Consider the following 27,838-nt stretch of genomic DNA (forward strand, 5'->3'; position numbering starts at 1 on the left):
TGGTTGTTTTAGCTGCATTATAGTGTATTGTAATGCTACATAAACACACTGTGCTGCTGACTGGTGTAGCTCGCCTCTAAGGCATTACCAACAGAAATGTGCTCAACATAATTTAATTTCCAATAGAAGATACCTGGGAGAAAGAGATGGAGAAAGAGAGAGGGTAAAATAGAGTAGGAAAGAGAGAGAGAGAGAGAGAGAGAGGGGGAAAGGGAGGAGGAAAGAGAGGGAAGAGGAAAGAGAGGGAGAGGGAGGGAGAGGGAGAGAGAGAGGGGGAGGGAGAGAGAAAAAGAGAGGCAGAGGGAGGGAGAGGGAGAGAGCGAGGGAGAGGGAGAGAGAAAGAGAGACAGAGGAGGAGGAGAAAAAAGAAGGAGGGTGAAAGAGAGGGAGGGAGAGGGAGAAAGAGAGAGAGAGAGAGAGAGAGAGAGAGAGAGCGGGAAGGAGGGAGAGGGAGAGACAAAAAGAGAGGGAGAGGGAGAGGGAAGGAGGGAGAGGGAGAGAGCGAGGGAGAGGGAGAGAGAAAGAGAGACGGAGGAGGAGCAAAGAGAGGGAGGGTGAAAGAGAGGGAGAGAGAGAGGGAGGGAGAGGAGAGCGAAAAAGAGAGGGAGAGAGGGAGAGGGAGAGAGCGAGGAGAGAGAAAGAGAGACGGAGGAGGAGAAAAGAGAGGGAGAGTGAAAGAGAGGGAGAAAGAGAGGGAGAGGGAGGGAGAGGGAGAGAGAAAAAGAGAGGGAGAGGGAGAGAGAGAGAGAGGGAGGGAGAGAGAAACAGAGAGGGAGAGGGAGAGGGAGAGGGAGAGGGAGAAAGAAAGCAAAATAAAGATGCCGTAACGATCTCGGATCGACAGACGCTTGGAGACAGGAAGCAAGTATAGGGAACCTCTCGAGTTAACTACTCTGTCTCACGTAAGGGCGGACAACATAACAAACCAATTATATGAATCATGCATGCTGAAATGGCACTGTTGTTTTTACTAAATAGGGTTTGGTCACGCCACTATTGTTTCCAAAAACTGAGTAATAACAGGAGGAGAAGTCAGATTACGCCACCATTAAAAACAAACAAAGTGACTCAAGATGAAGAATTGGGCGGAACGGTCAAAGTTGGGAAACAATGGTGGAGTGAACTGACCAGTGCGGGATTAAGCTAGAAGGCGTGGATTATGAGTAAAAATGAAACTGTATAAAGGATGAGAACCGAGAACTGGAAAGGAGTTGCTCTGCAGACCATCTCGGCTCTATTGCTTGTGTAATAAAGTCTATCTTGATTCTACAAGACTCTGAAAAGTGCTTTATTTTTTTTATGAGGATAAGGATGATTTTCCACAACATAATTGGCGACCACGAAGGGACTGGAAAAAAGGGATCAGAAGGATACTGAGCCACCGGAGGAGGCTGAACGAACTACACAAACACAGTGGCCACTGAAAAAGAGGTCAGTAGAGTTCTTACTTTTAGGATGGAAGTTTGTGTGGTTCGGATTAGGTAACGGAGGTCTCTCCAGAATAAAATTTAGGAAAAAGACAAAAAGCATTCATGAATGTTAACATAAGAAAAATCCTGTGGATAAGATAGGTGTGTTAAGGGAATATAACACTAGAGGACTGAACGGTCAGGTACCTGCGGATACTGCTTTGGAGAACTAAGAAAGTAGAACTTCAGAAGACTGAACGTGCAGGGTAGATTCTGTGGATTCCGCCGTAGGACATTAAATATATTACTAAGGGTCTGAACGGGCAGAATAAATAGAACCGTGGATACCGCTCTGGTGTAAAAACTAGAGGTCTGAACGGACAGGAAAAATAGAACTGTAAATACCGCTCTGGTGTAAAAACTAGAGGTCTGAACGGATGGGAAAATAGAAAATAAATGCCGAAACGTTGACTACAGCGAGAACCAAGCGAATTTAAATATCAGATAAGGGGGTGTGAAACAGTAGAATATACAGCGACAGAAAACATAAAAGTAATAACATTAGAGGTATACATATACATAGAAAGAGAAAATAGATACAAAAATGTAGATACGGGAAACACTGCAATATAACTGGAGGGACATTGAAGAGGGAAGTAATGTGGATACTGATAGGAGAGAACAGGTTGTGGTCAAGTAAGCCAAGGCTAAACGGACCACTGGGAAAATATCTAAGCACAGGAGAGCAAGAGTGGTTCCTTAATGGGAAATGAAACAAGGGCACAAAGAATAAAAAATATATATATTAAGAGAGACACAAGGGATAAGAACGCATTTTTGGAAAGAAACTGAGTATGAAGATATATTAGGGAGAAAGATACCGTTGACTGAGGAATATAAAAACTTTCAGCTGAGATCACTAACGGAAATAAAGAATTTAGCAGAAACAAGAGAAGAGTGGCCATATGTGGATTGGGCCGGGATAGCAGGAAGGAATTGGACAGTACAGAAAATTGGAAAAACTCTTGAAGAACTAGCAGATTAAAAAAGGTTATATGTTCTAGTAATAACATAATAATAATATGCCATTTAGCAGACGCTTTTATCCAAAGCGACTTACAGTCATGCGTGCTAACATTTTTTGTGTATGGGTGGTCCCGGGGATCGAACCCACTACCTTGGCATTACAAGCGCCGTGCTCTACCAGTAATACCAATAGATAAACAAGTTGAACCTATTGGAGATTTTTAGTTAACTACTCTGTCTCATGTAAGGGCGGACAACATAACAAACCAATTATATGAATCATGCATGCTGAAATGGCTCTGTTGTTTTTACTAAATAGGGTTTGGTCACACCACTATTGTTTCCAAAAACTGAGTAATAACAGGAGGAGAAGTCAGATTAGGCCACCATTAAAAACAAACAAAGTGACTCAAGAAGAAGAATTGGGCGGAACGGTCAAAGTTGGGAAACAATGGTGGAGTGAACTGACCAGTGCGGGATTAAGCTAGAAGGCGTGGATTATGAGTAAAAATTAAACTGTATAAAGGATGAGAACCGAGAATTGGAAAGGAGTTGCTCTGCAGACCACCTCGGCTCTATTGCTTGTGTAATAAAGTCTATCTTGATTCTACAAAAATCTGAAAGTGCTTTATTTTTTAATGAGGATAAGGATGATTTTTCCACAACACAGAAGAACAGGAGAAGGACAGGGTTTTGAGAGAGGAAAAGGACAGAACCACAAATAGAAGTGTCGGTAATTTTAAGAGAAGTGGTTTTATTCCAAAACGAGTAAGGGAACAAATAGGCACGAGAAAAACAGTAAGGAAAATATTACTGACCCTACACCCTAACAGAGACACTGAACCAAACGTGAGGCTAGCAACAGGAAGACCAAGAACACAAGGAGTAGAAATGGCAGGAACACCAGTATAAGTAACAATGAAAAAGGTTCTCATTGAATAAAGAAGAGATTGGAAAATGGGAGAAGAATAACCAGAAAAAAGGCAACAAAATGGCCAAAAGAAGGGACGTTTGATGTTGCAGTGTGTGAGGAAATGGATACAGTAATAAAAAGCGATAAAGCAGGAGATAAAGGGGAGAAAATACAGCAGAAGAGAGTAAAAGAGAGAGAGATTTTGAAAATGTTCTGGGAGGAAGGCAAGGGGTGGAGAGAAAGCATGGCTAAAGCTAGAATTATCCCTGGCCCTCGAACTCCAGGGAGGGGGAGCAGGGGCAGGCGTGACAGTACCCCCCCCCCCCCCCCACCTGGGCGAGCCTGGGCGAGCCTGACGGACCGGCCGAGGCATGGGAGCCTGACGAGCCGGCTGAGGCGTGGGAGCCTGACGAGCCGGCTGAGGCGTGGGAGCCTGACGAGCTGGCTGAGGCGTGGGAGCCTGTCGAGCCTGACGGGCCGGCCGAGGCGTGGAAGCATGATGTGGGATGGCAGCCTGCCGAGCCAACCGGGGCAAGGAAACCTCTCGAGCCAGCTAAGGCTTGGAAGCCCGACGAGCCGGCTGAGGCACCCCCGGCACCCGGACCCGGCATCACCAAAAAAACTAACAAAAAAAAAAACCTCCTGATGCTTCCAATATTGGTGTCTGCATTCTGTAACGATCTCCGTTCGACAGACGCTGGGAGACGGGAAGTAAGTACAGGGTGATGATTTAATAAATAAAAGACATGGAACAAAACACGGACAGTGTCTGGACACGGGAAACAAAACAACATCAATGCAGGGATCAAACTGGGGAACAGACAGATATAGAAGGGGCAATCAATAAAATGTAGGAGTCCAGGAGAGTCCAATGATGCGCGTAACGATGGTGACAGGTGTGTGTAATGATGGTGACAGGTGTGTGTAATGATGGGCAGCCTGGCACCCTCGAGCGCCAGGGAGGGGGAGCGGGAGCATGCATGACAGATGGAGGCTTTAGTGAAAGCTCACACTGACTTTTCTGTTAAATACCTTGAATGTGTTTTACAGCATTAATGCTGCAGATTGCACTGCATTATGGGTAAAATGCTGAAAAATACAGTTGTTAACTGTAATTGTAAGCCTCCTGTAAAAATTACTCTAACATACTGTATTTCTTTACAGTAGTACCCGAACACTGCTGTAGTTGGCGGCACCAAACGGTGTGTGTGTGGGAGAAAGAGAGCTGTATCGTGTAGTGTATTAGGATTATGTCTTTCTTAATGGTTTTAAGTGGAACCTTTGAGGATGTTGATTTTAGTGTTAAGAGGGAATGTTTTAGTATAACGCCACATACAACAGACAGGAAGTGTGTGTTGTAGCCAGGGGATTGGACAGTAGAGGGAGCCACCCATATCTTGGGAAGATTATATATACTGGGTAAAAAGCGAAGAAGAGGTTAGAGCGGCCATTGTAATCTGGGACGCCGTTCTCCGGGTGTCATGACACCTGCAACCTCATGCTGAAATCTTGTGATATGAATAAAACTTATGATCAAAGGTTCAGTATGAGCGGACTCCTTTGTTTATCAGCAATAATTATCAGCATTGACCCGATACTACAAATGGCGTCACGAAAAGGGAGGGTCTGCATCTATCCTTTGTTCCATTCATTGCCGCCAGGCTAACTCCTTCTGAAGTCATGGCCAGAAAAGGGTGAGTTTTTTTTCTCACCGCTTTGGGAGTTTGTTAGTTTGGATGCTATTTGAGTATGCACTGGAGAGATGTACCGTTAGGACCGAAGTGTGGCTCGTGTTGCGTTATTGCTGAGAACTGGGGGTCTGGCTAATCATTATAAAAAAATGTGCACTGTTAAACAGCGCAAAAGGGGGGAGAGCCTATAGATTGGCTATAGAGATGTGTTGCTTGAATAGGAAGTCAAGAACAATCATGGAAGTGAATAAGGCCAAGATATGTATACAATTAGGGCATTGTGGATTTGATAAGACCCCAGGGGGGCGACCCCTATGGTGGGCCATAAATCCTGATAACGCATTCGGTGTGATTAGGTCAGTCTCGGACTGGGGTTTGGAATATACATTTTATTGCATGTTACCGCTGAGCTGGTGGTTGACGAAGCATTTGTCTGAAGTAACCTCTCATAAAATATCCATAACTCACGGCAGCCTAAAGTTAGTGGGAACAAAGAAAAGTAATTTAAGGCGCAATGTCGGGTACATTGTTTTCATGCCACATACAGGCTAATGCTAAATGCTAATGCTAATGCTAAATGCTAATATGCTGCATGCTAACATGTGACCTTAGAGGTCCACTGCGATGGAATAAAGCCTCTTAAATTATGTTTGTGTGTGTAGAATTGACGTTCTATGCTCTGTGAGCTCTGTTAAATGTTGTTTGACTATGAGGGGAAAACGGAGTTACAGCAGGACTGTTAACTGGGTGTTTGGGTTGGGGAGAGAACTAAGAATCTCCCTTCCACGGTGAAATCGTATTTTTGAATGTATCGTGCATGCGTGTGATTTTACTACACTAGGTTATGACACGTGTGAGTTTACGGCACTAGATTATGACACGTTTGATTTTACGGCACTAGACTACAACACGTTTGATTTTACGGCACTAAAATGTGACTGGAGCGAATGTGACTGGAGGAATATTGAATGCTGGAAATAACTCAGTGATTGCATAAACTACTAAAATCTTGTCTGTTTCTATGTTCTTTTGTCATATGAGAGGAACGATGGGGCGAGAGGAGAGAGAGAGGGAGAAAGAGAGGAGGTGCTGACGTGTACATCACGTGACGCGACAGAGGATCGAGTCAAAAGGTTTCTTTGGTGCTGTTCTGTTTACAAAATCTTCCCCTACAGGATATTTGATGTTATGACAATTTCACAGAGGCTTGGCAACAGACTGATCAATTTGAATAAAATTTGCATTTTGGAGTTTCTGTGCATCACTTGGGTTGATTAGGGTTGTGTTGGAAATCGAGGACTGACATTATTCTGTAAAATTAAGATAATTGGGTGCGTATAAAGCAAGGGGGTTTATGGGAATTTTAGTGTTGTAGGATTAGAAGTCTTTGGTTTATGGGTATTGTAGTCTGAAGTTGACTACTTGCATTTACTTTCCGGATGGGTTGTGGTAAGATAGCCACTAATTGATAAATTGGTAGAATAGGATATGGAAATAGAAAATTGTTTTAAATATTCATAATTTTTTTTAATTGATTTTTTATTTTAATTAGAAATCATTTTTTTGAATGAATTTTTTTAAATATTCATATTTTTATTGATTGTTTTTTTTGTTTTTTTTGTTGTTTAATTTATATTAATAATTAAAGGGGGGAAACCATAGGCTATATAGTCTAAAATAAAATAATTCACAATAAAGGAATATAAAAGAGTTGTTACAATGGGGAAAAACGACATCAAGGCTATGAAGGTAATTACACCTGTTGATATAGTACAAAATAGTAATACTTTAACTAAAGTATTGCGAGGTTATCCGGCAAATGAAACAAAAGTTGGCCTGACATTGAACAAACCATAGCTAGTAGAGGGAATCTTAACCCTGACGTCATCAACATAATGAAAGTGCTTCTGTCAATTCATAAAGTAGTACAAAAGAAGGGACAAAAGGGAACTAGGTAAAGAAAAGAGACAGAGATCTGGGTGTTCTTAAGTTGCCCTTCATTCTCAAACAAAAACTGATAAAAGATTCCAGCGATAAGATAAACAAAGGTATAGGGAAAATGCTAAAGGAAGAGAAGGTGACAGAAAAACTAATGGCAGAAGTTAGTACACCTTTCTCACATACGGATTCAGCAAAAAGACCCCCACCTTATGAGAAGGAAGTAGAGCTTAGGGATGTTTATCCTCAGCTTCCAGTGATCATCCAGGAGGGTGATTATTGCATCAGAGATGAAGATGAACTAATAATAGATAGAGGACAAGCAGAAACGACCAGAAAGATGAATCCAAAACTCCAGAAGTAAGAAAAACCGAGATGTCTGGAAACTAAGAGAAGAATGAGGTTCGGAAAGATGAAGATACAGAAGAGAAGAAAAACTGCTGAGAAAAGAATCCCAAGAATTGGAGGAGAAGAATACATTGAGGTCAAGGAAAAAGGCCACTAGTAAGAAGATGATGGAAGATGATATTTCGAGGACAAAACTTAGAATATAAGCTGTTGAAGAATACTGATATGTCAACAACAAGAAAGAACAGGATCAAGAAACTCTCAGAAAACTCAATCAAATACAACTGGAAGAAGAAGGAGAAGAGAAGCTTTGGTTATGAAGAATCAGAGTGAACCAAATCAACAATCACTGCTACAGCTTCAACTGAACAAGGTCAAATGCACCAGCCACCAAGGGCGGTACCAGTTGTTTCATATCCACAGCCAGTTTCCTGGACAGAGGAAGAGGACGAGAAGGATTAGGGAGAGGAAGAAAATATCTAACAATTGAAGTGAAAATAAAAAGGACTATGAGAAATGATGATGAATAGTGGAAAAGCTTTTATCTGTGTTGAGCCTAAAGAGGTTAAACATCTCACTATGTAAAATTAACTAATTAGGATAGGGATTTGAGGTAGTAAAACAGCTAATTACTCTTAAGGAACCAATTGAGCTCTGCTATAAAAAAATCAAAGATAAATTAAAATAGACATACTAATATTAGAACATATACCTATTTCATTGTTGGGAAGAGATGCATTGTGTAAATTGAACTGTACAATAAGATGTACACTAGACGGCTGTCTGGTAGAAGATTTTAAAATAATAGGGGTTTTGGGAATCATATTTGCTTAAAAATATAATATCATAGGAAGGATGATAATCTATTAGACTGCCTATTAGACAATCTGTCTGAAAAATAAAGTTAAAAGGGGTGACTGTTATTCTTGGTTACATTCCTACACCAAGAGGTGAATAAGATGTCAAACTAGGCTAAAATATGTTTAGTCGTTTGCCAAGTCTGTGTGTAAAGAAGTCAGAAGCAGGTGGGGACTTCCCAATCACATATTCTAAAAATTGGTGGTAAAGGGATTTTGTGAATAAATCAGTGGAAAAAGGTTTTTAAAAGTTAGGAGAAAAGATTAGATTAAAAAGTTAAGAAAAACTAGGGTTGAAGGAACTCTAGGAGAGTAAGCTAAGTTTCAATGTTAGTTAGTAGGAAGAGAGACAGAACTAGTGGTGATAGATGGAAATACAAGTAAGGAGTTAAAAGTCTTAGGGAGAATGGATGAAGTAACAACGACAAGGACATTAACACTTCAGTCTATTATAACAACAGTGAGAAGCAATTTAACTACATAAATATATCGCATTTGATTACAAGAGAACCAATAGCTCCAGCAGCAATTTTAGAGGAAAAGACTGTTATTAGGGTTAAAATAGGAGAGCAGATAGTGGTAGAGAACCATATAGATTCATCTGAAATAGTGAAGGATACTATCATGGAGGTACAGGATGAGGTCTTTGATTTTAATGACAGACAAGGAGAGGTATCTGATCAGTACCGCTCGTTAGGGAAGAGAGAAACTAAATGGAAGGCATATGGGTTTGATTCTTCTGTTGTGAAAATTAAAGATGGATGGGCAGGTAGGAATCTTTGGTTCCAGCAGCTAGCTCATTCTGTAAGATCAGTGAGGAATCTTGAGGGTCCATGTCTGTTGAGAATTCCAGCACCAAACATTTTAGAGACGGTCGCTCGACCTCTATCAAGTATGTGTCAATCTTATGCTTTGTCATGGCTATTGTATCAGCAACAATCATTAACAGATAAAATAATGTCGTTGTCAAAACATTTGTTTAAGCCTAGGTTTAAGTGTTCTTGGTTAAATGAATGACCCTATGTGAATTTTTTAGATGGGAAGGAAAATCAGTTAACAGCGAACCCTGAAGCATTGGAGGTGAAACCAGTGAGGGCTAAAAGTTGTTTTTGTTCTAATAAAACATATGATGTAAGGGGTATGTTTATGGGAATATCAGATTGTGATGATTATATGATGACTTTGGGTAAGCATTAACATAAGGTTAGTAATGAGAAATATAATGTAACTTTTTATATTCCAGTTAGTAAGAAGAGCAGGACTTTGATGGTTAAAAGATTAGCTTTTGCCTGACAATGTGACTATTGGGAATTTTAGAGATATTTGGAGGGTTTGTGGTGATAAAGCGTATATATTCTTACCCTATGGATGGACAGGATGTTGTTACATGTCAACGTTGAAGCTTCCATATGAGGCTTTTACCATTAAAAGAGGGGTAGCACCGGACACAGATAAATCTGAATCTAGGTTTGGAAGTAGGGTGAAAAGGGACATGGCGACATTTCATAGTCTTGAAGCCTATCATTGGAGAATAAGTCTTTTCCATGGTATGGTGTAACATTTTTGGCAGATCATATTGATAATATTACCTATACTTTGATTCCAGATAGTTATAGATGCATTGAAGAATATAAGGGATGCGTTTGGTAGATCTGAAGGAGCTGGATGGTCAGCAAAGACTGATCGCTAGGCCCAGTGGGAGCAGTGATGGTTTACGATTTAATAGCAGTTTTTATAGCACTGTATGTGATGTTTTTCTTTTGTAATTTGTTACTGACCTTTGAGAAAGCTATGATATTGAGATAGGTTGGAGTAGTGATGCCTGGAGAAAACACTCAGATGCCGTTGTTGACTGTTCCTGATCTGGATGAAGAGGGACAAGTGGGACTGGATGGAGTATTGATGATAAATATCCTTTTTGATTATTTGATCATTTTTCAAAAAAGAATGTGTCAATATTAGTGTGATTTTAGTATGATGTTATGAATCAAAGTGGGGAAATAGGATGATGTGATTCATACATCATTTATATATCATTTTTATATTCTTAGTTGATATTGATGTTTAATTTGAAAATGTTGTTTTGCAAAAGATACTGTTTGGTCTTTTCTTTTCTTCCAGAAGCATTTGGGGGAAAATGTAGAGATTGAAATACTCAAACAAGGACAATATGAAGGGACAATATGAAAGGAGAATGACTGGAGGAGATGGAACAAGGAAGGTGTGGAAATGTTCCCATTCCATCATCAACGATGCATTGGAAGTCGAGACTACGGAGGAGATGAAGTGTAGTGGACTACATTCCAGTGTCTGCAATGAAATATAGACATATTTGCATGTGTAATACATAATTTGTGTCATATTCTTAGGTATTAATTTTTGTAGAATGATATTTGATGTTATTGGATACATGTGGGGATCTTAGATGTTTTTGTTTATTTCGTGAATGCTTAGGGACAGGGAGTCTAGGCAGGGATAGAGATTCACTATAGGGTCCGATGGGTTGACCAGCCTTAGAGTGGACATTTTGGATAGTATTTTGTTTGCTGGGGCTTTCATGTGTATTTAATTGCATCATAGTTTCAAATGCATTGATAAAGATTCATGAATTCATCGGGAGTACCTAGGTGGTTGCCGGGGGCAGAGGGACCGTGAGAGAATTCTACTGTCTTGATTGATGGATGGATATTTGGAACGATGGCTGCCAGACAGGTTTTTCGCTCTCACACTCCATAAAGATTTGTTCATATTTCATAGTAATGTATTCACACTTCATAAAGATTTGTTCATATTTCATAGAAAGGCATTTACACTCCAGAGGGAAATGGTTTTGGTTTAATGTTAAAGATACTCAATAAGATAAATTGTTACTTGTCATAATCCTATTCTGTTTGTTTTCGAGACTTTTAGTTCGTCTCGAAGGGGGGATATGTAGTGTATTAGGATTATGTCTTTCTTAATGGTTTTAAGTGGAACCTTTGAGGATGTTGATTTTAGTGTTAAGAGGGAATGTTTTAGTGTAACGCCACATACAACAGACAGGAAGTGTTTGTTGTAGCCAGGGGATTGGACAGTAGAGGGAGCCACCCATATCTTGGGAAGATTATATATACTGGGTAAAAAGCGAAGAAGAGGTTAGAGCGGCCATTGCAATCTGGGACGCCGTTCTCCGGGTGTCATGACACCTGTAACCTCATGCTGAAATCTTGTGATATGAATAAAACTTATGATCAAAGGTTCAGTATGAGCGGACTCCTTTGTTTATCAGCAATAATTGCCAGCATTGACCCGATACTACAATCGCATAGTTGAAACCAAGACTGTTCTCATGTTAGGTCTGCCGGTTTTGGCTAGCCGAAGTTACTTTTCGTAGCAGGTTACGAGAATTAACGCAGCATGTTAGGATAACTAACGTGGCAGGTTAGGATAATTAGGGAAAGGCTAGGGAAAGCTAAAATGCTAATATTGTCCCCGATTCGACTCGAACCTACACTACCGTTCAAAAGTTTGTGCTCAATTAGAAATGTCCTTGTTTTCGAAAGAAAAGCAATGGCTATTGTAGCTGGAAATGGCAGATTTTTTTAATGGAATACCAGTCTCAACTTCAACAGTGAAGGGACGACTCCGGGATGCTGACCTTCTAGGCAGCATCCCGGAGTCTTAATGGACAAATAAAATTGCTTTTTTTCGAAAACAAGGACATTTCTAAGTGACCCCAAACTTTTGAAAGGTGGTGTATCTACAATCAGGCCTGCCCTGAGAACAGTCTTGGTTTCCATTAATGTGATGCTCCGCGCCAAACGGTCTGTGAGTGTGAAGGGAGACACATGAGAAAATAAGCTTTCTGTTCTATTCAAGCTATTTTATTTTCGAGGAAAAGTCGTCTAAATATTTTTGAGCAGCTTCCAGGTATGTACTAATTCCATTTACTATATACTTCCATATACCTGCTGCAGGTTTTCTTAACTAAGCTACTAGCTAGCTAGCTACGTTAGCTAACTAGCTTGTTTGGATTGTGTTAGCTTGCCAAATTGATATGTCGGTCTGTTGCATTGATCTTTCTTGCTGGTAATCAGTGATATTTTAGTATTAACAACGTGCAGAAATCCATATGTGTGTTTCGTTGGATAGGCTACTTAACTGGTGGGTGCATGACATGGGTGGCATGGTGCTAAAGTTATGGTATTAGTGGCAAGAAAGATCAACGCAACAGACCGACATGTCAATTTGGCTAGCTAACACAATCCAAACAAGCTAGTGGCAAAAGTGGTCGTAAGCTACACGGGACAAAAGGTCTGTCCGACTAGGGAGGGAGTGTGAGATTAGCTAGGTCCAATTCACCTTTCGTTTTTTAAGCAGGCACGGACTGACATTTTTCTTGGGATTTATAATTTTGGGGGGATTCTGTATTTGGAATGATAGGCATCTCAGATGAAAGGGGAATGGTGCTTTCTAACGTTAGCTAGCGTTATAGCTCAGAGATGCTCCATTGGACACCTTTCTCAAATATCTGGTTACTGTACGGCTCTATTCAGTCTGGGGTGCATGTGATTTAGCAGAAGTTTTTGTTATCCTTATTAATCCATTAAATTAAATTAATTCAGCAACGACATGCACAGACTGATATTTTGCCCAGCAGGATATTAAAAGTTATCTTTTATTTTCATTGTCTTCAGATTGTGTGGTTAGCTAGCTAACATTATTCAGGGCGATGGGTCGTGGCATTTTCCCACGTGAGTTGAATTTTCCCTCGTGCTTTTGCTAATCTTTAAGAAGTTATCCATTAACGTTAAATTAATTATATCTGAAACATAATTTTGCCTTGTAGTCTATTACATATTTTTTGTTGTTGATATTGTGATGTTGGCATGACAGCTGTACAGGCGTGTGGCTTCAATTGGGTGACTGGGGGTAGTGTCATTTCTATGTTGCAGACTGGCTGGTAGCTGGAAGTAGCTTTATTGTTATTGAACAGGTGTAAATCCTGCAAATTCTGTTGCCTAAATATCAAAGCATTCATTTACTCATGCAAAAAAAAAAAAAAAAAAACATAGAAATGTGGCGAACTACATTTTTGATTGTAGGGTAGAGGAGTGCCCTTGCATTTTTAAGAACTTCTCTGCTTTTAAATCCCGTGTGTGTATATATAGGCGTCATAAAAAGACAAAACCTCAGAATGAGGCGACTCAGCAAGGGGAATTCATGTCAGGTTCAGGGATGCTCATTTCAGAACCCTATTTTTTTCAGTTCTGTGTGCTCATTTGATGTGGCATTTACATTTACATGTTAGTCATTTAGCAGACGCTCTTATCCAGAGCGACTTTCAGTTAGTGAGTGCATACATTTTTCGTCATACTGACGTGAAGACATGAGGGGTGGGATGTGTGTTCTGGGTGACGGGTCCACACAGTGTCAGAACAACAGCGTCCCCATGCTGACTAGTGGGTTGGCTGGCTGTGGACATCTTTTTTTTGTCCTGTTACTGTGCTACATTTGGACATGCATATCAGAGATGGGGGGGAAAAGGTGTCTTGTCCCTATAGAGGCTGCTCCAGATATTTCCGGGTCAAGTCACCTTTTAACTCCCATCTGAGAAGAAAACATAAGGAGCCGGTTGCAGATCACAGTCATGTCAGACAAAATGCAGAAAAAACCCAGTAGATGAGGAGACGGTCACACTCGCAGATGCACATGTCGATAAAGATGATGTAGTTGATGACCTTGACCAAGGGGCAATCTTGAGTAACTTTTAATGAAAGATGCAAACAAAAAAATGCTGTTGCCAGCCAGCACAATACAGCCCATAATAGAAGAGTTCCAGGAAGTCCACAACTGTGGAATGAAAGGTGTGTTTTCAAAACTCCACGAAATGTTGTCTATGCTTCACTTGCAGGAAAGTGAGATAGAGCAAATCATTGATGAAGTGTCACAAGAAGATCTGCTTGCAGTACATAATGAAGGAGTCTTAAGGTCGGACAAAACACTGGTCATTTTTCAAACATAACTTTAGCTATGTTGAGCCCACTTAGATTTACCTTGGTTCTGATGCTAGTGGCAAGGAATGTTTCTGTCAATACATCCCTATCAAAGAGACACTGAAATCTCTCCTGGGACAGTCAACTATGAAAGACCAATGTAAAGGAAAAGGTACTGTTCCAAGAGTCCCCCTCATCATTGTCTACCAGGATGCATTTGAAGTGGCAAATCTAGGCTCAGGTAAAAAATAAAATAATAATAATAATAATAATATTGGCGGTGTACATGACACTGGATGAGATTCTGCCCCACAATCGATCAATCGATCCCATGCAATTGGTATTGCTCTGTAGGGAGGATGATTTTAAACGTTTTGGGCATGAGAAAGTGGGCGGCAGGTAGCTTAGTGGTTAAGAGCATTGTGCCAGTAACCGAAAGGTCGCTGGTTCTAATCCCCGAGCCGACTAGGTGAAAAATCTGTCGATGTGCCCTTGAGCAAGGCACTTAACCCTATTTGCTCCTGTAAGTCGCTCTGGATAAGAGCGTCTGCTAAATGACCTATTAATTATTATTTTCCAATCTGATTGCAGATCTTAAGGATACTGAGGATTCAGGCTTTGAGACGGGGGATGGGAGAAACTCTTAAAGGGTCATTGATCGCCATTGCTAGGGATAATCTTGGGTCCCACTGTATTGGTGGGTTTACATAAAACTTTAGCTGTAGTAAGTATTTCTGCCGATACTGCTTAGTTTACAGAGAGACCGTTCAAAGCGCACCTCACAAGCTTGGCCCAAAGAGAACGATCAGTAACTATCAAGACAGTGTTGAGGAGCTGTCCACCACAGACCAAGACATAATTCAAGGGATCAAGTTCGATTCTGTGTTCAACACTTTCAACCACTTCCACGTGTGTAAAGGGCTTCCTCCTTGTCTAGGCCATGATTTATGTGAAGGAATAGTGTCGTATGACTTGGCCCTTTTCATTAAGTATCTAGTAACTGTAGAAAAACATTTCACGTATGTCCAGTTAAATAGATGCATGTCACAGCTCAGACATACAGGGAGCGAAGCACATAACAAGCCATCTGAGATCAAACCAAACAGAGAGAAACTTGAGGGCCATGCAGCCCAGAATTGGTGTCTTCTGCGACTACTACCAGCAGTGTATGTTGGCAATAGGATTTTAAAAAAATAACACTAGACAGTGAGGTCTGGCAGTTGTGTCTCAAACTGAGGGAGATGTTTGAGCTAAGTTGTGCCAAACATAACAAAATTAGTCACAATCAGATTGCATACTTGAGGGTTCTGATTGAAGAATATGTGAATTTTTTAGAAGCACTGTGTTCCCTGACTCCAAACTGAAACCAAAGCATCTCTACTTGTTACGTTACCCCGACGTCATCCTGCACTTTGGGCCACTCATTTGTTTGTGGACACTGAGGTTTGAGAGCAAGCACTCCTACTTCAAGGAGTGTGCCAGAAAACGTCACAACTTTTAGAAAACCCGTGAAAAACATTGTCTAAGAGAGGCACCGGTTACTTCAATCTAACTTATGCAGCGGCAAATTGTTTCCATGTAGCGTTGAAGTTGTCGGTGTCATGAATGCATTTGAGGAGCAATTATATAACAACGCCATTCAGGGAAGCTGTACATTCAAAAGGGTTCGTAAAGCAAAGCATGGCAGAGGTGTCTAAAGGAACAGCATACACTAAAGGCCTTGTTGTTGTAACAGGAGAAAATTATGCCGAATACACATTTGGAAAGATCTCACTGATTCTGGTCACAGAATCACAGGTCCATTTAACTGCTGGGGTGTATCAGTCTGTGTCACTGGTGTTCATTTTATTCCAGATTATGCGATTAATTATGTGTGTGTTAATGCAGACAGTCTGAGTGATTATTGATTGTATACTGTATATGATTATCACTACAAGTTTATAAAGTGTCGGGTTTCTCTGTTGTTTCCCTGCATCACTCAGTGTGTTCCAGTGTATGCATGGAGGAGGGTCTTCGAGATGCAATCAAACACCAATTGCCCGAGTTGGAGACCGAGACGCTGAGATCTTTGTCGGAGCATCTGAGTGGAAATGTTGGAGTGGAGAATATTAGAGACCTTGAATATGTTCAGCCGGAGGACATAAAATATCATTTGACGCCAATGCAGTGCCGGAAATTACTTCAGTCCTTCAAGCAAAGAGGTGAGATCTTGATTGATAAATGTAACATGTTTATGTAATGTAATGTTATGAAAAAAGGTGCTATGTAGAACCTAAAATGGTTCTTCAGCTGTCCCCATAGGAGAACCCTTTGAAGAACCCTTTTTGGTTCCAGGTAGAACTCTTTTGGGTTCCATATAGAACCCTTTCCACAGAGGGTTCTACATGGAACCAAAAAGGGTTCTCCTATGGGGACAGCCAAAGAACCCTTTCGGAACCCTTTTTTCAAAAAGCGTACACTGACTGTCTCTCACACACACACAAGGTTAAAAAGGTTCTGTAGATAGTACGCCCTCAAAATAAATAGTTTATTCAATGAGGGAGCGAGGCATATGCAATAAAAGGGACAGACATTATTTTTTTTCATACTGGCCCCCCCTGGGAATCGAACCCACAACCCTGGCGTTGCAAACGCCATGCTCTACCAACTGAGCTACATCCCTGCTGGCCATTCCCTCCCTTACCCTGGACCAATTGTGCACCGCCCCATGGGTCTCCCGGTCGCGGCCGGCTACGACAGAGCCTGGATTCAAACCAGGATCTCTAATGGCACAGCTAGCACTGCGATGCAGTGCCTTAGACCACTGCGCCACTCGGGAGACACATTTTCGAGCGATCTGTCCCTCAACAAACATGCATAGCCGGCGAAAAAATGAAGAAAGATTATTAGTTCATTTTGATTGTACATAAGTGTCAGGAGAAGAACAGTTTTACTCCTCTCGGAAGGTGAAACAATATATGGGGCAATCGAATACCTTTCCGTTTCTGGAAATAATGCAGGCAGCAGTAACCAGCCATGCAGGGCTCTACGCTGACCTCTTTTTTTTTTACAAGGAGTACGTGTGAGCCTAAGTTGAAAAATCTAGGCGCACACAAAGACATTTAGGAGCACAATGAAAAAATGAGGCGTTGAATCTAGAATGCTTTACATTTTTCTAGCCACGCCGGGGCGCCTAAATTAAGATTGCAGGTTGCATAGCAACATTTCTAGGCGCATATGTGAGTGAAATGGTCCCACTGTAGAGCCCTGCCGTGCATTGTTATCTAATATATTTCATTGACAATTGAATAGGACTAAGTAAATCATCTGCATTTTCAGCTGTGGCGATCGTGTCTTACCTTTGAACAATGTGTGAATGAGTAGGAACATACCAATCTAATATTTACCCTAAAAAACAAAGGCAACGTGTACTTTCACGTCATATTCATCATCTGATCTCAAAACCAAAATGCTGAAGTATAGAGCTCTACTCTTCACTGTTCTAATACATATGGTGAGGACCAATGGTGAGGACCAATGGTGAGGACCAATGGTGAGGACCAATGGTGAGGACCAATGGTGAGGACCAATGGTGAGGACCAATGGTGAGGACCAATGTTCCCTCTAAGCTGCATGCGTGCAAAGCTCCCTGGGACTGCCGCGCAAAATAAATATCAGCCCGCAAAGAGAAGCACGAGATTGAACACTCTCAACCTTCTAGACTTTTTCACTGTTCAACACTTATCAACGTTTTCCTTTACTGTGGCAATTGTGATCGAATCAACGCAATATTAGCCACTTTCAACGCAACGTACCGAAACAAAACGCAAATAGACCATATATGGATCTGTGCCGTTTACTTTTAACTGGACTGTGTTTACAGCTGTGGTTGTGAGTAGATGGGTTTGTTAAGAGATGAAAGAGAGAGCTGCATGTATCCAAGTGTACACACCCTTTGCTCGTTAGTGAGTTATTAGCCCAGTTATAGATAATTTGTAGTCAGCAATAGGGGAGTGTTTGCGTCCTACAAGAGCACAAAACGTGTACATTTCTAGACATCTTTGAAAAGCCAGTCAAGGTTAAGAGATGATTATTTTTTTGTCTTAAAGGGGAAGTGTTGTATTTTGAGACAGGCTTGAATAAGTTAAGTAGCCAATAGGCAGAGGATAACAAAATGTGTCTGATTCTCTGTAATAATGATATGGGAATAATTATACATTTTTATTTTGTTAAGTGGTTTCTTGCATCAAACAACACAACAACATGTTCAGTCACCTCCTTGTCTGAAGGAAAAGTGGATAAACAGGTTATTGTCAAGCCCTGCATGTTTTTTTTCAAAAGTCTCATGGAATGTAGGCCTACATTGAACACCACACATTGGCTGCTACTGTAGGCTGAATGATAGAACAGCTATTTCCATGTTCACATTTTATGGGAGGCATTTTCTCCATTCTTTTTGATGGTAGGCCACTCTGGTAGGCCTACATTATGATCAAAAGGCCTGTAACATAAAGCGGGTTCAGCCTCAGTGTTCACAGGAAACGCGGCGCTGGAAGTTGCAAAGAAATTTCACAACGTTCAAGTTTGTGCTCAGCAGACCTGATATTTGCTCAGTGGCTAAAAAAACATTGGTGAGGACTGTATTACATACACATTGTAAATTGTAATTATTTCATACACATTGCAATTTGTGCGTAAATTGTTTTATCTACTATCAACTGTGGTGCCAGTACAATGCTGTAAATATACAGGGGAAAGTTTTTACAGTGCATGGCCGTGTCCAAAATCTGTCTTACATTTACATTTTAGTCATTTAGCAGACGCTCTTATCCAGAGCGACTTACAGTTAGTGAGTGCATACATCATTCTTTTTATTGTTTATATATATATATATATTTTTTTTACTGGCCCCCCGTGGGAATTGAACCCACAACCCTGGCGTTGCAAACGCCATGCTCAACCAACTGAGCTACATCCCTGCCTGTCTTGCCTGCTACCTACTAAAACTACATACTGTGTACTTATCGTACTACGTACGTACTGTTTAGTGAAACTTATCGTACGACATATTTAGAACATATTGTTTAGCAAAAATGTATGCAGTAAGCAACAAATATCAACATGCTAGGCTAAAGCGCACTTGCATTGTGTCGCGCCATTTAATAATTCTGCTACAACCCCCTTGTCTAATTATCAGCTGATTATAGGCTGTTGTCAAACACACATGGGTCTGGAAAGACAATTCTCTTTCTCAGTAGTGGGCAGGGAATTCTACTAGATTAAAATACTAAATCAATGTGCCATCCTGGCCTTTAAAGCATATAACATTTTAGAAATGTCACATACTGTTTTTTGTTTGTTTTTTTCACACACTCCAAAAAGCCTACTATTTAGAACGCAGGTATGGGCATTCGGACACGGCCAATGTTTCATTGGCAATCAACAATCACCTACGTTTTTAAGAGAGGCTATACACATTTACACAGTATCACTATTGAATACTCTTTTCTTTTTTTTTCTCGCTGGACATTCATTTGTTTCTTTTTCCTATTTAACAGCATCCCTGCAATGTAGATTCACGAACGAACCAAGACAATTATATGACTTCTGAATTAGCAGAATATGTCTATATCTCCATTAATTATTGAAGTAGTCGGATACAATATGAGTTATTTCCTGTGTGTCTGAAAAGGAAGTTGGTAGAGCACGGCGTTTGCGACGCCAGGGTTGTGGGTTCGATTCCCACGGGGGGGCCAGTATGAAAAAAATGTATGCACTCACTTAACTGTAAGTCGCTCTGGATAAGAGCGTCTGCTAAATGACAAAAAAAAAAGAAAAAAAAAAAGGAAGGAAGCCAAACGATACATCATAATCATTACCTATTCCCTTAGAACTAAAACACTCAGGATGCACACAGCACTTACTGTGGAAAACTCAACGTGCACTGTAATAAGGCAGGGTTAGAGGGGACGCTTTACTGCTTCCTCATGTAATAACAGAGACAGCCGACGACTCCCAGTATCCCAGCCTGGCGGTTAAGAGTGTTGGGCCAGTAGCCGAAAGGTCAGGAAATCTAGAATCCTCAAACCAGGATGTTTGGGAAAGTTTTGGCAACCTTATTCCCGTGGTTATCTCCCAGTACTGTCTGTAACTGTATGTTCTGTCCTACAAGTCTCTCCATGTCCAGACGATGTCCAGCGTCCCCCAGCTCCCTTCCATGGTGCCATTGACTCTGTGGACATCAGTGTGGAGATGTGGAATCAGGTTCCCCAACCCCTTTGGCTGGCCTCCGCTCCCCTCACCACCAGCACAGCTATGATCCACAGGGCTTTCCTCTCACCAAGACCTTCTCCCTCTATGATCCACAGGGCTTTCCTCTCACCAAGACCTTCTCCCTCTATGATCCACAGGGCTTTCCTCTCACCAAGACCTTCTCCCTCTATGATCCACAGGGCTTTCCTCTCACCAAGACCTTCTCCCTCTATGATCCACAGGGCTTTCCTCTCACCAAGACCTTCTCCCTCTATGATCCACAGGGCTTTCCTCTCACCAAGACCTTCTCCCTCTATGATCCACAGGGCTTTCCTCTCACCAAGACCTTCTCCCTCTATGATCCACAGGGCTTTCCTCTCACCAAGACCTTCTCCCTCTATGATCCACAGGGCTTTCCTCTCACCAATACCTTCTCCCTCTATGATCCACAGGGCTTTCCTCTCACCAAGACCTTCTCCCTCTATGATCCACAGGGCTTTCCTCTCACCAAGACCTTCTCCCGCTATGATCCACAGGGCTTTCCTCTCACCAAGACCTTCTCCCTCTATGATCCACAGGGCTTTCCTCTCACCAAGACCTTCTCCCTCTATGATCCACAGGGCTTTCCTCTCACCAAGACCTTCTCCCTCTATGATCCACAGGGCTTTCTCTCACCAAGACCTTCTCCCTCTATGATCCACAGGGCTTTCCTCTCACCAAGACCTTCTCCCTCTATGATCCACAGGGCTTTCCTCTCACCAAGACCTTCTCCCTCTATGATCCACAGGGCTTTCCTCTCACGAGACCTTCTCCCTCTATGATCCACAGGGCTTTCCTCTCACCAAGACCTTCTGCCTGGACAAGGTACTCACTTCTTCTCAGCTTTGTATTACAGGTGTGTGGGTGGCTAATGGGCATTAACCAGGGACATACTGTATATTAGTTTGGTAGCTGCTACCCCTTGATTACTGGAGCTAGATGTGGATATTAAAGTGAAGAAAAGAGAGCAGAAGAAATTAGAAAAAACATTGCTGATTCACGTAGTTTCACTGAAATTCTTTACATCTTGTGTCACGGTTTCGGCCGAGGCGGCTCCTCCTCCTTGTTCGGGCAGGTTTCGCCGGTCGTCGTCTCCGGAGTTCTAGCTGCCACCGCTCTATGTTTCTTGTTTGTTTGGTTTTGTCTGTTAGTCACACCTGTTTTGTGTTAGGTCTCATTTAGCACCCTATTTAGTTTCCTTGTTGTTAGGTTAGTGTTGTGTGTAATTGTTCGTGTCGTGGTTGCGCTACCCGTGTCTGTACGCTATTTTCCTTAGTTTCCTCCTTGTGTGTTAGGAGAGTTTACGCACCTGTGTGTGCGCTCGCATTTACGCCTGTGGGCGTCCTTTTGCCTCCGGGCTGTTTTGGATCTATTTTTGTGCTTAAGTAAAGTCTTGTTGGACTTATCCTCTGCTGCCTGCGCCTGATTCTACACCACACCAATACACAGCAACGTGACAGAATTACACACCTTGACATGGAATCAGCAGGAGCACCCGTCGACCCCATGGAGGAGCGTCTCCTTGGTCAAGAGCACCGGATCAACCGAATCGGGCACGCCTTGGAGGGCGTCATGGACACCCTTCGTCGATGGGAGACCAGCGGGGTTCCCACAGCCCCACCTATCGCACCATCACCACCGGACAGCCAGCCCGTCCATCGACCGGAACCCAGTGGGATTCGGCTCTCGCTCCCGAGGGCGTACGACGGCACCGCTGCCGGGTGTCAGGGGTTCCTCTTACAAGTGGAGCTCTACATTGCCACCATACACCCGGCGCCCTCGGGATACGAGAGCGTTTCCGCCCTCATCTCCTGTCTCACCGGCAAGGCGTTGGAGTGGGCCAACGCCGAATGGAGGGGAATAGACGCCGCCACAGTCACCTATGCGGAGTTCTCCCGTCGCTTCCGTGCGGTCTTCAACCATCCACCAGAGGGGAGAGCGGCGGGGGAACGTCTATTCCACCTCCGACAGGGGATGAGGAGCGCTCAGGCGTTTGCGCTGGAGTTCCGGACTCTAGCGGCTGATGCGGGGTGGAATGAGAGGGCCCTCATAGACCACTTCAGATGTAGCCTTCGGGAGGACGTCCGCAGGGAGTTAGCCTGCAGGGACACTACACTAACATTTGACCAGCTGGTGGACATGGCCATTCGACTGGACAACCTGCTGGCGACCCGCGGACGTCCCAGGTGGGGGCCCCCCATTCCACCCTCCAGCGCCTCCGAGCAGTGTCCGATGGAGCTTGGAGGTGCTGGCGCTAGAGGGAGAAGAGGTAGGAGCCCGAGGGGGGCAGTCTCCTGCACCAAGTGTGGGCGCGGAGGGCACACCGCGGCTAGGTGCTGGGGAGGGTCCCCTGGTGAGGGAGAGAGCAGGTCATACAGTGGGGAGTCCACCCAGGTGAGTAGGCGCCCTACTTACCCAGAGCTTTCTGTCGTACACATTACCTTACCTGTTTGTTTCCCACAGGTTGCACCTCGGTCACAGCATAAGGCGCTAGTCGATTCAGGCGCAGCTGGGAATTTTGTAGATCGGAGATTCTGTGTTAAGTTAGGGATTCCCCTCCTTCCAGTCGAAAAACCCTTTCCTGTACATGCCCTAGATAGTCGTCCGTTAGGATCTGGGTTGATTGGGGAGGTCACAGCGCCACTTAGGATGATGACGCAGGGGGGTCATGAGGAGACGATTCAACTCTATCTGATCGACTCTCCTGCGTATCCGGTGGTACTGGGGCTTCCCTGGTTGATGACCCATGATCCTACTATTTCGTGGCGAGAGAAGGCTCTTAAAGGGTGGTCTGCTCAGTGTGAGGGGTTATGTCTGGGTGTTTCCGTAGGGGCGACCTCGGTGGAGAGTCCGAACCAGATGCCAGCACTGCACATTCATCCTGAGTATGAGGATTTGGCGCTCGTGTTCAGTAAGACCAGAGCGGCACAGTTGCCACCTCATAGACAAGGGGATTGTGCGATAGACCTCCAGACAGGAGCAGCGCTTCCGCGGAGCCATGTGTATCCTTTGTCACAGGAGGAGAAAAGGGCAATGGAGACTTACATTGCCGAGTCTCTGAGACAGGGATACATACGGTCCTCCACTTCTCCCGCGTCCTCGAGCTTCTTTTTTGTGAAGAAAAAGGATGGAGGTTTGCGTCCGTGTATTGATTACCGCGGTCTCAATCAGGTGACGGTGAAGTACAGCTATCCACTTCCTCTGATTGGGACCATGACGGAGTCCTTACACGGGGCAAGGTTCTTCACAAAATTGGATCTCAGGAGCGCATATAGCTTGGTGCGCATTAGGGAGGGCGATGAGTGGAAGACAGCATTTAGTACTACCTCCGGCCATTACGAGTATCTTGTCATGCCATATGGGTTAATGAATGCTCCATCAGTCTTCCAATCGTTTGTAGACAAACTTTTCCGGGACATGCAGGCGCAGGGAGTAGTGGTGTACATAGATGATATTCTTGTGTACAGTGCTACTCGGGCCGAGCATGTAGCCCTGGTGCGCAGGGTATTGAGGAGACTGTTGGAGCATGACCTGTATGTCAAAGCGGAGAAATGTCTGTTCTTCCAGGAGTCAGTTTCCTTTTTGGGTTACCAGTTGTCTGCGTCAGGGGTGAGAATGGAGGTGGACCGAGTGTCCGCCGTGCGTAATTGGCAAACCCCAACTACGGTTAAAGAGGTGCAGCGGTTCTTGGGTTTTGCGAATTACTACCGGAGGTTTATCCGGGGTTTTGGACAGGTGGCAGCTCCCATTACGTCTCTTCTGAAGGGGGGTCCGGTGCGCTTGCAGTGGTCAGCTGAGGCGGACAGGGCCTTTGGGAGACTGAAGGACCTGTTTACCTCGGCGCCGGTGTTGGCGCACCCGGATCCCACTTTACCCTTCCAAGTTGAGGTGGACGCGTCTGAGGCCGGTATCGGGGCAGTTCTTTCTCAACGATCCGGTACACCACCTAAGCTCCGCCCCTGTGCTTTTTATTCTAAGAAGCTCAGTCCGGCGGAGCGGAATTATGACGTAGGGGACAGGGAGCTGTTAGCCGTAGTACAGGCCCTAAAGGTGTGGAGGCATTGGCTTGAGGGGGCTCAGCACCCTTTCCTCATTCTGACCGACCATCGTAACCTGGAATACATTCGGGCAGCTAGGAGACTGAATCCTCGCCAGGCTCGATGGACTATGTTTCTCGCCCGGTTTGTGTTCAAGATCACTTACATCCCTGGGTCCCAGAACGGGAAGGCAGATGCTCTGTCCCGTCGGTATGACACGGAGGAGAGGTGCGTGGAGTCCATTACCATACTACCGGAGTCTTGTCTGGTGGCACCGGTGGTGTGGGAGGTCGATGCGGAGATCGAGCGGGCGTTGCGCACCGAGCCTTGTCCTCCACAGTGTCCGGTGGGTCGGGTGTACGTCCCGCTCGAGGTCCGGGATCGGCTGATTTATTGGGCTCACACGTCCCCCTCCTCTGGACATCCGGGTATTGGCCGGACAATGCACTGCCTTAGTACGAAGTACTGGTGGCCAACGTTAGCCAGGGATGTGAGGGTTTATGTCTCCTCCTGCTCAGTGTGTGCCCAGTGTAAGGCGCCCAGACACTTGCCCAGGGGTAAATTACAGCCCCTGCCCGTTCCACAACGACCCTGGTCTCACCTCTCGGTGGATTTTGTTACCGATCTTCCCTCCTCACAGGGGAATACCACCATCCTGGTCGTTGTGGATCGGTTCTCGAAGGCCTGTCGTCTCCTTCCCATGCCGGGTCTTCCTACGGCCCTACAGACCGCTGAGGCTCTATTTACTCACGTCTTCCGGCATTAGGGGTTCCTGGGGATATAGTGTCCGATCGAGGCCCCCAGTTTACCTCCAGAGTCTGGAGAGCATTTATGGAACGTTTGGGGGTCTCGGTGAGCCTTACCTCGGGTTACCACCCGGAGAGTAATGGGCAGGTTGAACGAGTCAACCAGGATGTGGGTAGGTTTCTGAGGTCATATTGTCAGGGCCGGCCGGAGGAGTGGGCGAGATATGTGCCCTGGGCCGAGATGGCACAGAACTCTCTCCGCCACTCCTCCACCCAACTAACCCCTTTCCAGTGTGTATTAGGGTACCAGCCGGTTCTGGCACCGTGGCATGAGAGCCAGATCGAGGCCCCCGCTGTGGATGAGTGGGTGCGGCGCTCGGAGGAGACGTGGGACGCTGCACACGTCCATCTGCAGCGTGCCATACGTCGACAGAAGACGAGCGCCGACCTACACCGCAGTGAGGGGCCAGTGTACGCACCTGGAGATCGAGTCTGGCTCTCAACCAGAAACCTGCCCCTCCGCCTGCCCTGCCGGAAGCTGGGTCGGCGGTTTGTGGGGCCTTTTAAAGTCCTGAGGAGATTGAACGAGGTGAGTTACAGGTTAGAACTACCTATTGATTATAAGAATATTAACCCCTCGTTCCATGTGTCTCTCCTCAGGCCGGTGGTAGCTGGTCCACTCCAGGACTTTGAGATTGAGGAGACTCCTCCGCCCCCGTTGGACATCGAGGGGGCTCCGGCGTACACGGTTCGGACCATCCTGGATTCGAGACGCCGGATGGGGGGTCTCCAATATCTCGTGGAGTGGGAGGGGTACGTTCCGGAGGAGCGGTGCTGGGTGCCAAGGAGGGACATTCTGGATCCGTCCCTGATGACCGAATTCCATCGTGGTCATCCTGCGCGCCCTGCTCCGCGTCCCCCTGGTCGTCCCCGAGGCCGGAGTCAAGGGGGGGGTACTGTCACGGTTTCGGCCGAGGCGGCTCCTCCTCCTTGTTCGGGCAGGTTTCGCCGGTCGTCGTCTCCGGAGTTCTAGCTGCCACCGCTCTATGTTTCTTGTTTGTTTGGTTTTGTCTGTTAGTCACACCTGTTTTGTGTTAGGTCTCATTTAGCACCCTATTTAGTTTCCTTGTTGTTAGGTTAGTGTTGTGTGTAATTGTTCGTGTCGTGGTTGCGCTACCCGTGTCGGTACGCTATTTTCCTTAGTTTCCTCCTTGTGTGTTAGGAGAGTTTACGCACCTGTGTGTGCGCTCGCATTTATGCCTGTGGGCGTCCTTTTGCCTCCGGGCTGTTTTGGATCTATTTTTGTGCTTAAGTAAAGTCTTGTTGGACTTATCCTCTGCTGCCTGCGCCTGATTCTACACCACACCAATACACAGCAACGTGACATCTTGCCCTGCCAGCAACATCAGCAATGCAGCTAATTTGTGACTGCAAGCGTAGGTTGCCTCGCTAAGTCTGTAAATTATACACCTGATGATACACCAGATGTAGAGAAAGCGTGGCTGTCCCTGTTTTGATGAAAATATGTCACTGTCTTAATCACTTGTTTTAAGGACTGCCCCCTTGTCAGTTTGAATTGGTCAACCTTCTGTTTTGTTAGAGAGACGCATGGAGAAAGAGAGGAGTATATATGAAGAGATGGGTATGCCACCGTTGTGTGATATAACTACAATTTCACCGTATTATCTTTATTGTCTTGCATCCCTAAGAGCAGAACATGTTTATGTAAACTCTGTCTTTTTAGGAATCTCCCCCTCTTCCCCTTCACCACATCCCTCTTTTGCTTTTCTCATGGGGTCTAATATACTGTTGCGGCTATTGGCTGTCAGTGTAGCGCTGAAATACCAGCTGATATCTCAGAAAACAGAAATCGTATTATTCTTTATTGTGTGCTCTGCGGGGTTAGATTGTTTCGGGGTTCTTTCTTTATGGAGAGAGATAAATAAGTTGTTAAAGTCAAACATTAATAAAACAGGCGGCTCTCCTTCGCTATAGTTTCGACTTTTAAACGTAGTTTAACCCATAAGAGTGTAAGCCCTGTCTAAGCCGGGGGGGGGGGGGGGGGGGGGGGGGGGGGGGGGGGGGGGGGGGTTCTACTACTCTATATGGAATTGTTTTAAGAAGATCGTACCAAGGATCATTTTTCTATTTGGTTTAGAATTGTAATACCCCTTGCAGTAACAGCAAAAATATATAAACAATTGAATTTGGCCTTACTGCTATTAGCTCATACAAACGCATTGAGTAAGGAAGTTTGTTCTGAAGTGTCTGTGCTATATCTCAGAGATATAAGAAAGATCAGGAGTATTTTTCATGTATTTAAGCCCTTATTTTTGGAACTAAACAGTCTCCATATATATATATATATATATTATTTTTAAAAAAATGTCATTTAGCAGACACTCTTATCCAGAGCGACTTACAGTTAGCGAGTGCATACATTTTCATACTGGCCCCCCCGTGGGAATCAAACCCACAACCCTGGCATTGCAAACGCCATGCTCTACCAACTGAGCTACACAGAACTTCCATTCATTTTTTTCATCTGGTACCGGGGGGACCTTCAGACGAGTCTTGTGAGGCCTGTGGGCGTCCTAGAGCAAAACAACCGACATGTACGTGAGAATC

The 27,838-nt window shown here is 44.2% G+C and overlaps 1 protein-coding gene across 1 annotated transcript; it reads left to right on the plus strand.

Annotated features, from left to right (window-relative positions):
* Positions 1-1,104: 1,104 nt before the first annotated feature.
* LOC311114132 (uncharacterized protein) lies at positions 1,105-26,540 on the plus strand. Its single transcript, XM_084189410.1, has 4 exons — positions 1,105-1,431; positions 16,140-16,358; positions 21,176-21,252; positions 25,871-26,540. Exons 2-4 carry the CDS (start codon positions 16,157-16,159, stop codon positions 25,901-25,903), a joined length of 312 nt encoding a protein of 103 aa, XP_084045536.1. The 5' UTR covers positions 1,105-1,431; positions 16,140-16,156; the 3' UTR covers positions 25,904-26,540.
* Positions 26,541-27,838: the final 1,298 nt, after the last annotated feature.

The sequence above is a fragment of the Coregonus lavaretus genome (assembly GCF_964263955.1).
Source record: "Coregonus lavaretus genome assembly, contig: HAP1_SCAFFOLD_4968, whole genome shotgun sequence".
NCBI lineage: Eukaryota > Metazoa > Chordata > Actinopteri > Salmoniformes > Salmonidae > Coregonus > Coregonus lavaretus.